This window comes from Vicugna pacos, chromosome 6 (genome assembly GCF_048564905.1).
Source record: "Vicugna pacos chromosome 6, VicPac4, whole genome shotgun sequence".
NCBI lineage: Eukaryota > Metazoa > Chordata > Mammalia > Artiodactyla > Camelidae > Vicugna > Vicugna pacos.
In genome coordinates, this window is record NC_132992.1 from 66,816,214 (window position 1) to 66,827,458 (window position 11,245).

The 11,245-nt window shown below is 52.1% G+C and overlaps 1 protein-coding gene across 1 annotated transcript; it reads right to left on the reverse strand.

Moving 5' to 3' along the window:
* Positions 1-212: 212 nt before the first annotated feature.
* ZFP36L1 (ZFP36 ring finger protein like 1) lies at positions 213-5,938 on the reverse strand. The gene is made up of 2 exons (XM_006206937.4): positions 5,418-5,938; positions 213-3,006 (listed from the first exon to the last, which is right to left on the reverse strand). The coding sequence occupies exons 1-2, from the start codon at positions 5,472-5,474 to the stop codon at positions 2,047-2,049; spliced, it is 1,017 nt and encodes a 338-aa protein (XP_006206999.1). The 5' UTR covers positions 5,475-5,938; the 3' UTR covers positions 213-2,046.
* Positions 5,939-11,245: the final 5,307 nt, after the last annotated feature.

An 11,245-nucleotide genomic window follows, 5' to 3' on the forward strand; every position in this document is an offset into this window, starting at 1 on the left:
GCGATACACCTCCGCTCCATCCCCTCTAAGTTCAGCAGCCTTCCAGCCTCAACAAAAGGAACCAGCCACTGGTTTAGCTCCAAGGATGAGAAGAAATCAACCCATGCCCTCCTCCTCCTCCTCCTCCTCCCAGCACCCACCTTGTCTACAAATGACAAGCCCGCAGGCAGAGTAAAACCACAAACCAAGTAAGACCAGCTTCACCATCAATGTTTCTTGTAAAAACGGGGTTTATTGATTTTTAAACTGCAAATAGTCGTTACAAAAAGTTTTTTTTCTTTTAAATAAATTCACACAAAGAAAGAGAAATAGAAAGCAACGGTAGTGACCAGCAAGAGGAATAATAATTACATTCATCTTAACGTGTGTGTGCCAGTTCTGTTTGCATTAACATTGGAAAACTCCAAAACCTGGAATCCAGAACCTCAAATCTGCAATCGGAATGTCTTGAGATGGGCACGTGGAAGTCAAAGGGTTTTTTTTTTTTCCCTTTTAGAAGCTATACATAAAAAGTTGTTTTCCTTCTGTACTGTCACAGGACTTCTACATACATTCTCAGTCCTAGTTGTGAAAGGCCTAAAGAGAAAGAAACTCAATTTGCAGTCCAACACAAAGGGGGGAAATTTCTAAAATAAATAATCCAACAGTTTTTTGCATTTTTTTAAATTAATTTTTCATTTTTTTAAAATAAAATAACCAAAAAAAGTGTAAAGTTACAAAAAAAATGTCGTTGAAGAATAATATATTAAAACTGTGGAAAAAAAGGAAAGACACGTCACAAAATTTTAAGATTAATATGAAGATCATAATTTAACATAAAAGAATATATTCTATGGATTTGTCATCCCGATAAATATGAACAAAATTAACAAAAAAAAGCATAGTTTGGCAATAAATACGTTTTGATAAGTTAAATAAGCTTTTTTATATTGATGTGCAGTGACAAGCAAAATTTTTGCTCTCCAATTTCTGAAAGTTATATGAAGTTTAAAACCCAGGGAAAAAAGCATGGCGTGAGTGCTCTAACGATAGACCTACGGTATTCTAGAGCAAAAACCATTAAAGCTACTTCTACGGGAAATCGTTTTACACAGATATTGTATGTGGAATGAATACCATTAACTGCTCACCCCTTACATGTTTTTTTTAAGCTTTTCTCTCATTTTTTTGTTGTTATTTTTTTTTAAGATGTCACATATGAACTGGGGACTTTAGCACCAAAATCAAGTCTCTCATAGTCCATCTAGCTTCCCCTTCCTCCCCACTTAAAAAAAAAAGAAAAAATTAAATCACAAAGTCCCACTTATGTCACAATCTTCGTTCACGTTTGCAGTCTTCCTTCCTGTAGACCTACACGAACCCAGGCAAGATTAGTCAACAGAGGTTCAGGTCGGGAAGAAAAGGTTTTGAATGTCAAGATAGGTTTCCCCAAAAACCCAAGTCTGGCAACAGCTCTCCCAAGGGGGGTGCAGGGGCTACTGGGGAGAGGGGAGGAGGAAGTGTGTGGGAGACCGAAATAAGGGAAGGTGCAATTGTGTTGCCAGTGGAGGGAGCTGCTGGTTCTGGGTCCCCCCCACCTCCCCCTCCCCCTGGGCAGAGGCTCCAGGAGGCCCACGGGTGCCCTCTGGCGCTGAAGAGGTAATGTAGTCACAGTGACAAAGTTAGATTACAAGGCACTAAGTTGCTTCTGTAAACTGTTACTGCTTTTTCTTTTGTGATTTGGCACTTAAGGCTTAAGCCAGAAAAAAGGCATCTACTGACAAATATGGAACTTGTCTGTTATGCATGGTAAGTGGGCTATAAAATCGAGGGGAGGGAGTTTCAAGCCAGAGGAAGCTACTGACAAATTGACTTGTCCTTATGTTAGGGGGGTTTAAAAGAGGGGGGGAGGGGGCATTCCAAGGTTCTAGGGGACAGGGGTTGAGCTTAACCTTATTAATGTAGGGGTTTGTCAGGAATCAGATGGGTAGGGAGGTGAGGGTAGAGGATGTGGGTGCGGGGTGGGGGTGGGGATGGAGTAGGCAGGGGGTCCCTCCCTACCCTGGTTTAGTCATCTGAGATGGAAAGTCTGCTGAAAATGGGCAGGCGTCTTGAGTTGTCCAAAGTAGGGGAGTCTGAGCCACTGTGGCTGCTGCTGGAGCTGCTCAGGTAGCCCTCCTGGTCCGAGAGAGAATCCTGAGGGCTGGGGGGAGAGTCAAACATGTGAGGGGACTCAGACATGGGCCGGAAGAGGAAGGTGGTTGGGGAGCCACCCCCAGGCAGCCCCATGCTAGGGGCAAAGAGGCTTGCCAGCTCCTGGCTGGAGAAGGCGAAGGGGTTATTGGTGCCATCGGGCAGGGTGGGTGAGCCCAGGAGGTCATCAGCGCTCAGGATGGGGGGTGGGGTGATGGACGTGGGGCTGTCCAGCAGCCCCGTGGCAGCGGCGGTGGCAGCGGCACTGGGAAACCCAGCAAAGCTAAAGCTATGCTGGAGGCGGGGACGGTCAGCAGAGAGGTCCCGGGCCCCGGCCAGGGCGCGGCGCTCCTCGGCGTTGTGGATGAAGTGGCAGCGGGGCCCATACGGGCAGAAGCCGATGGTGTGGAAGGTGCGGCACAGCTCCGTCTTGTACTTGGGGTGGCGGGTCAGACTTCGGAGCTCGTGGATGCCGTGTGCGAACTGGCACTTGTCCCCGTACTTACAGGCGCCATTCTCCTCGAAGGGGCGGCACAGCTCCGTCTTGTAGCGGCTGGAGTTGACCTGGCCGCTCCCTGGCTGCTTCTGGGTGGGCAGCAGCCGCTCGCCGCCTTCTGAGAAAGAGCGGTCTCGGAAGCGGCTGTCGCGAGAGCTCAGAGCTGGAGCTGGCTCGCCCTTGAGGGTGCTGAGGAGCTGGTTCTGGTGGAACTTGGAGCTGGGCAGGGTGACGGAGTGCCTCCGGGGGAAGCCCCCACCGGCAGGGGTGCCCACCGCCTTCCTGTCCAGCAGGCAGCCCCCGGCACTGGGTGTACTGTAGTTGAGCATCTTGTTACCCTGGAGAGGAGAGAGAGAAGAGAGACCATGATTAGTGAAAAGGCCATCCACCAGGCCCAAGAAGGCTACCTACTAAGGGCAGCTCTCTCCACAATGAGAAATGCTCCCTCTCTCTCAGAGGAACTGTCCCCACCTCTGCCCTGGCAAGCCCCGCTACCCCCTCTTTCTCCCATTGACCAGCAACAAGGGTTTACTCTGGCCCCACGCATAAGAAACTACAAAAATCCTGGCCTGTGTAAGAAACTCTTACACATGCACCTACTCCGTGCGGATCCCTGGAATGCACCCTCATATCCTGTCCCCAATGCTACCACTTTTATCCATAAAATCCAACTTCTTTACCTCCCAAATAGATTCCTCAGTTTAAAATATCTCACACAACTCACAAACTCTAGTATCCCACCCCACGAACAAAAACAGGTAAACCTCAGGAGACCGACTATGAGCTAGGTCTCTTTTTAATCAGTCCCTGCTTAATTGACCACCCCCCACCTCATGCCCCACGACTTGGCCTAAGACTCTCAACTTCCTCCTTCAGAAGTGTTCCCCTCCTTTGGCAACAGGTTTCCAGACTGCCTTTGGTTTACCTTGCTGAGGAGAAGGGGAGAGGGAGGGGCAGGAGGAGAAATCCCTGGTGGGGGTGGGGGGTGATTCCCAAACGTAACTCACTGCCTCATGCTCCCAGAAGGGATGCCTTCTACAATGATCTCTCCCACCATTCACCACCCACCCCACCCCCCTCCGCTGGGAAGATGCCTTTGCAGTTAGTCTCCTGGCTGCGAGGGCAGACTTGGATAAGAGCGCCAGTGTTTAATCTTTAACGCAAAGCTGCAGGTGGGAAGGAAAAGAAAAGCACCACATCCCCCCACCCACCTCCCAGTCAGTAATGGATTTGGGGGAGGGAGGCAGAGCCACCGCAGGCAGGTTTGTCTTCCAATGGGACCCTGCTCACCTGCCCAAACGGTACTCAAGATTTGGAAAGGCTGTGAGCAGGGGACCTGGGATTTGGCTCCTAGCCTAAGTGGGTGTCATTGTGCAGATTCTAAAGCTGGTCCCTTAGGATCAGCTGCTGGGGATCGGGAATCTGTAACAGCAACCACCCCACGGAGCGGATTACAGGAACCAAGTTGAGAGCCTGTTCCCAACAATGAGGTTCATTTAAAAAGTCCTGCAGGGGGAGAGGGGGAAAGAGAGGAACAGATCAAAGAGCGGGAGAGCCGGGAAGAGAGGGAAGAAGTGCTGGAGAGTTCAGGCAGCCGCCAGGGCGACTGGAGTTTGGGAAAGCGCAGGGAAGGAAGGAAGCTGAAATTCACACTTTTCTGATGTTACTCTTCAGCTCCAGGGTGTCCCTGCGCCCCAACCCTGCAGCCCTGGGGCCCTGGCAGCTGCACCGACTGGAGAAGCAAGCTGGGAAAAGAGCGCAACATGACCCGACGTGTTTAAAAGAAGGCAAAACACTTCGGCAATTATAAGTAGCCTAGCAGCTTCCCTCTTTCAAACTGGGGGGGGGGGGGATTTTAACATCCACAGGCTTTCTGTTCGGTACACGTAAACCGCACTCCTGGAACATCCCGGATTTAAAACTTGCTCATTTCCACACTGGCTAGCAAGCTACACGTCTTCAGCAGGCCCCCATTAGACCCTTCCTCCTCGAGAACCTTGTGCTCAAACCAGTATTTTGTCGTCGTGTCCCCCCATCCCCTCCGCATGGACGAGTCGAGGTGCCTCGAAAAACAAGTAACAGGGGTGAACCCGAGTTTCATTTTCACCCCAAAGTTTGCAGCACGATCGGCTATTACAGGAGGAAGTCTGGCCGGGCTGGGGCGAACTGAAGTCCCACTGCAGACTCCTTTGAATCACAACTCACGGCCCTTTTCTCGCAGATCCCAGCCTCTCCAAAACAGACGGGGAAATCTACCAAAACGTCGTCCTGAGACTCGCTTTCCCGAGGGACCCCCACCTCCCGACCCACACTCGGGCAATGTGGCTGGAGAGACTCAAACCCCTCCCGGCAGCGGCGACACCCAGAGCGCGCCCAGGGAAACCGAGCCGACTAGCGAAAATGGGCTCAAAAACAGCACGTTACGGACGAAAGAATGAAAGAAAAACTGCCCCAATCACGGTCAATGCCCTGCGTCCCCCGGGAAGCCCCACGCAAACTTTGTCCCCCAAACTTCCAAACTCTGGTCTCCAGATTCCCATGTAATCCCTGCCAGGAACTGCTAAAACTCGAAGGGTGGGGAGGAGAGCCAAATTCCTTCAAACTGGGGTAGGGGGTGGAAAATGCGGCGGAGAAAACAACCATCTCACCTCTCCTCTTACCCCTGCCTTCCCAGATCTAAACTTTTGGGGGTTCTTTTTGAGGACAAAAGAAAAAGACTTTGAAAAGCAAACACTCCGCCCAACTTTACCTTGCATAAAACTTCGCTCAAGTCGAAGATGGTGGCAGACACGAGGGTGGTGGTCATTCTGGGCGCTCACACAGGGCAGGGACGAGGATCTGGCGTGCCGTGAAGGTCCCGGTGCGGGGAAGGCGCAGCCTCCGGCTCTGCGGTCTGGAGTCCCACACGCCTGCTCCCTGCGCCCCTCGCCTTTCTGACTCCCGGGTTGGGGCGCGCGAAGCCCAATTTATATAAGTTTCAGATTTGGTGGGCTGGAGGGGGAGGAGGAGCTTTAAACTTATTTAAATAAGGAAGAGGAGGAAAAAAAGTTGATTGACACTCAAGTTGAATCAGCCATGCGGTCAAACTCGGGAGAAAAAAAAAAAAAGAAACTTTCAAAAGGAAGAAGGGGGAGGGGAGACGAGGAAAGAAGGCGAAGAAAAAAAAAACCCACTGAGAGTCGCACACAACTTTTTTTTCTTAAAGAGGAAAAGTTTCGAGTCCGCTCGCTTGGCTACCCCGCGCTGGAAGCGCCCCTCTCTGGGGCCGCTCGCTACGGGGCGGGGGGGGGGGCCACCCCCCCTTTGTCAGCCTGCTACCGCGGCTGTGTGACATCACTCATTCCACCCTCTTCGGGGTTCTTGTTGTTGTGTTGTTGTTTTTTTGTCGGGCAGGAAGGCGGGCTCGACTTTCTCTTTTTGCAAGCGGGAGCAGAAGCCCGTCCTTAGCGCCTGGGCTGCGGTTTCCATCTTGAGCAGATCTCCCTTGAAACTTCCCCAAGTGGCCGCACAACTTACTCTTTTCCTGAGTTCCCTTCCGCACTCAGCCCCCTCCGCAAACCCCGCGGGGAGAAGAGATTGGAAATTTGGGGTGCACAAAGCGTTTAACTCTAGGGTTTTGTTTTTTTTTTTTTCAGGGGCCGGGGTTAGCGTTGTTGGGTAAGGAGTAGGGAGACTTCCCCCTACCCGGTAAGATCTGGCCTGGCGGGGGCGAACAGAGTGATAAAGCTCGCCGCACGCGTCTACACTCGCGCTCGCTTTGCAGCGAAGGCCGTCCGAGTGTGGGCCAGAGCGGGGGTGTCGCGAAAAAGACCACCGCCCGGGAGGGTTGTTTGTTTTAACAGGCCTGGGAGTGGTATTTATTTCCTGCATCAATCTTTAAACATTTTTGTTAAGAAAACCTGACTGCTCATGAACGCCCCTTCACTGCCCCCCCCAAGAAAACCCACCCAACAACGCACAACTTTCTCCGCCTGCTCTGAACCCTGGGCCTCGTCGAAACTCCCCCTACCAATATTCACACCCCTAGACGCTTAAACAATTTTTTGAAAGTTACTTTGGTAAGAATAAAGGTAAAGAGATGGGGGAGGCGACGCTTAACTTATTGTTGTTTCTCCCCCGCAGGAACGGAACATATGGCTTGTCACACTGCGCTGTTTTGGCGGCATGGGGGCGGGGGGGGGGCGGAAGGTACGGGATCCTCTAAACAGAAAGGCCCCCAACTGATTATTACTCCTTTGAAAACTGGAAAGTATATATTTATTTACTCATTGGTTCGGATGCCCCTCCACCTACCCACATATAAAGTTGTTAACGTGTCTCCCACCGCCTCCTCAGCCTCCGCTGAGGTGCTGGAGTGGAGACCGCGATGGAAATCGCGAGGCTGCAGTTCTTTCCTGTTTCCCCGCGTGCCCGACCGCCTCCTCGGCCCTCGCACGTTTCTTCCCAGCACTCGAGGCCGCCGGGTCTGTTATGAAACCCTGTGCGCTGAATGGTTCAGAGCGGGTTCCATTGCGATGTAATTAGGTCACCCCATTATGAGCACGTTTCTTTGGAAAGGACGCGGCGAGCCGAGCAGAGCGCAGGAGTCGCACTCTCAACACACACACACACACACACACACACACACACACTTCACTGCATGTTTTATTTATTCGACACGCGCGCACACGCACGCACACACTCTTCACTGCATGTCTTACTTATTCCTCATTGAGCAAATCCGGAAAACTTCCAAATCACAACTGTTTTAGGAACCTGTTGTTTTTCATCTTCGCCAAACACAAAATTTTTGCTGCAGCACAAACCTACGTGATCCCCCTTCCGGTCTGCTTTTATTTGTCCCCTCTGACTTAAATTGATGGCCCCCATTTTTAACCGGCCGCTGCCCCTTTCTTTTTCTTCTTTTGCTGTCCAGCCGCCTGTTGCTTCCCTCCCCCGCTCCCATTTTTCAGCTTTTCTTGAAATCTGGCAAGCGCCAGAAAGGGAAATAACTTCCATCCACCTTAATTTAAATCATTCAAATGTAAGTTTTTTTCTTAAAGGGATGTTTGCTCACTCTCTTCCCCACTCCCAAGACGGAGTTGGGGGGGAGCTTTTGGTGCAGTTTGTTAGTGATGAGGTAATGAGTTCCAGATTTCAGGACAGAGTAGGGTGCGCGTTAAAACCACAAGGTTAGTTTACGTCCTGATGTGAAGCTATTTCGGTTTTTGATTCCCTCACTACCCACCCCTCCCACCAAAGGACCCGTTGGTTTTTAAATCTAGAGGGTTCGCGAAGCTCTGCTGGGGGGAACGGGGGAGGGGCGAAGAAACGGGGATGGAACGCGAGGGGGTAGGAGGAAGGGGACCCTGAGCGGGCGGGGCCCAGGGTCTACCCGGACCCGCACCCGATGTCCCCCTCTCTCGGTGACGCCGCTTTTCCTCTGCGGCTGCGGGACCGGCCTAAAGCACCATCATAGGGCCTGGGCGTCCCAGACTGGCTAAAAAGACTACCCCCAAAGAGAATGCCGATTCCTCGAATTTCCTCCGCTTCTCCAACTCCCGGAGGGCGCTACCCTCCCCCGCTCCCGGGGCCGCGGGTTCCGAGGGCGGTGTCCAGCCTGTCCCGCTCGCTCAAGAGTTGTTTACCGGCCCCACCGACCGACCGGGTTTGTTCCAGCTCCCAGAGCCTGTCTCTATAATTAAACTCTTTTTTTAATTGTCGGGTTGCGACGTCATTTCGGGGACTTTCCAAGGGTAAGGGAGCCGGCCTCCTTAACCCTTCGCTGACCTGGCATCCGCGCCCCAGCGGGCCGGGGAGCAGAGTCCAGCCGGCCAGGGAAGCCCAGAGCCCTCCTGCCCCCGCCTGGACGTTCTCGGCAGGTGCCCGGTGGTGGCGGGAACAGCAGCGAACCAAGACCCGGGCAGGAAGCCTGAGGGGAGGCGCGCGCGACCCTCCCCCGCCTCCTGCGCTCTGCCCTCAGCCTTTGGCTTCCTCGTTCGCGCCGGGCCCGGAGAGGCCGCCCCTTCACCTGCATTGCTTCTTCCGACCGGGAGGAGATGGGCCAGGTCCGCCGTCCCAGGCCCGACTTCCGGGCCCTCCCCGCTCGCACGGAGCCGATCCCCTTTCGAGAAGGGGCTAGCCAGGTATTTTTGGCTTAGGGGTGTTAGGTTTTGTGAAAGGGGGAAAGTGAAAGTCCTCGGAATTAGGGAAGCGCGACAGATAAATTCATCGTCCAGTCTGGGCGCACCTCGTGGCAGGTGAGTGTGTGGAGCATCGGGCCGCTGACCCCTTGATGGCCAGGCCTTGTCACCAATGCCGTCCAAGGCACTCCCTCTCCAGAGCCCCCTTCTGGCCCTGGTTGCAGCACAGGACCTGCCATAGCAGAGCCCTGCGATGTTGCACTTCCTCCCCGGCTTCAGGTTATTTGCAAAAAAGACCCAGATTCTTCTGATGAGGCCCCCTCCTTTATCCCAACTTCTGCTACCTGAGACCCTGAGACAATGGCAAGGTTCCTGGATTAGAAAGATAGGGAGGAAGGGCCAAGTGCTGCCCTGAACCAGGAGAGTTACTTGGTTCATATTTACCTGCAGTGCTTATGGAATGCAGATTCCTCAGCTTGGATCCAGGCCCAGTGAATCAGATGCTTTGAGGTGGGACCAGGAATCTACATTCTTAGTAAGTGTCCTCTTAGTGACTCAAACATTGTTTGAGAATCAGTGGTCCAGGACTTTGAAGTTGCACCATTTGGGATGGCTTTGCCATTTTCTAGCTGTGTGACTTTTCAAGACCTTGGCCAAAGCCTCAGCTTCCTCACCTCTAAAATAGCAATAATAATACTACCTAAAATTGGCCAATAAACTGCCTAGTTTCGTGCCTAGCAGAACCCTTGTATATGCCTTGCCATTGCATGTAAACGAAACCATTCTTGGGGCCTTATTACAGTACAAAATGAATTCTGGGAGTATTCTCTTTAAGAAATTTTTCACTATAGAGATCCATGAAATGGTCAGCCGACAGCTTTGATCTGGATCACTCTCTGACCCCAGCCCCAGCCCTCGACAAGGCAGGCCCTGAGGCCTGGAAAATGGGAGAGGGCACTGGGGAAGAGCAAGGTGAGTCAGGATGAGGTAGTGCAAACCTGCTGTCCGAGTGAAAAATACCTGATTGTTGTCACAAATATTTCTGAAAACTAGATCACCAGGGCCCTGTTGATAGCCAGTAAAAGCCAGATCTTTCTATCTCTCCATGTCCACAAGCCCCTCACAGTGCTTAGTGGGCCCAGTTCAGTGGCCAGTATCCCCTGAACCAGGCAGAGGCTTCAAGAGAGGGCAGTTGAGGGTCTACTGTAAATGCAGCTCTGCGCAGTGTCTGGAACCTCGAGGGTGTAGCTCAGGGAGCCCACCACCTCCTAAGGCTGAGGATCCAACCCCAGGAATAGCTCGGCCCTGGAGGAGTCTCATCGCTTTGCAGTGGGATATCTAAACCCTCATTCTTAGGTCAGTTGTTTAACACTTTCCCTACAGAGATGCCCCACTGTTCCATTAAGTTCCCAGGCTAGCCCACAGCTGTACCACCCCTCTATAGCCCGCCTTGCCAGAGCCTGCCTAGAAACAAAGGATAGGACAGCCCAGAAGTTTTGAGCCACCTAGACTTTGAAGGGAAGCCCCAACTCTGCCAATTGGTCACAAGTTGCACAACTTCAAGCAGGTCACTTAGCCTCTGGGGTGGTCAGGAAGGTGAAGCCCTTTACAGACAGTGCTTAGGTCAGATGGCTGTTTTCCCTGCAGTAATTCCAAGCTGCTAGCAGTTGCTGATGGCTGCTGCACACCCCTCCCTGGGGCTTCCTTTTGCTGGGGCAGCTTCCCAGCAGGCAAAATGCCTCTCTCCTATTGGTGCCACAGCAGCCTGCAGCACTCCAGCATTTTATGGAAATTACCTGTTTACTCCCCACATGACTATAAACTCCTGAAGGCCAGGCCTCTCTATTACCTGGGCCTCCAGAGTAAGTCCAGTGTAGGTGCTCAGTACGTTTTTTCAGTTTTCACTGAACCCTTGCTGTTGAACCTATTAGGACACTTCGGTCACCAGGAATCTAACAGCAGGAGTAGAAAAAGAAACAGGCAAGACTTCCAGGGATGGGAGGGAGGGAAGGCTTGGGCTCTGCAGCCTTAACACTGGGATGTTCAGAAGGTAACTCAGGGAGGCTGGGCTTCCACAGTCTGCCCAGGACATTTTCTGCGCAGCTGTTAAGAGGCAACACGGTTCAGTGGAATGAGCACCCAGCTAAGAGTTGGGAATTGGATTCCAGGGCTCCAGTTCAGTGGATCATTCTCTACTCTAGGCTTCAGTGTTCTGAGCTATAGATGGAGAAGGTTGGACTAGGCCGGTGGTGATCAAACATCACTCTGAGCTTTTAAAAATATGCAGATGCTCATTGCCAGGTCCCACCCCATCTCCAAAGATATTGCTTCAATTGGTCTAGGGTGAGGCCCAGTATTTGTATTCTCTAAGCTGCCTAGATGACTCTATTATGAAACCAGAAACACTGGATTTGGTTGCTTTAGAGCAGTGGTTCTCAACCAGGGGTGATTTTGC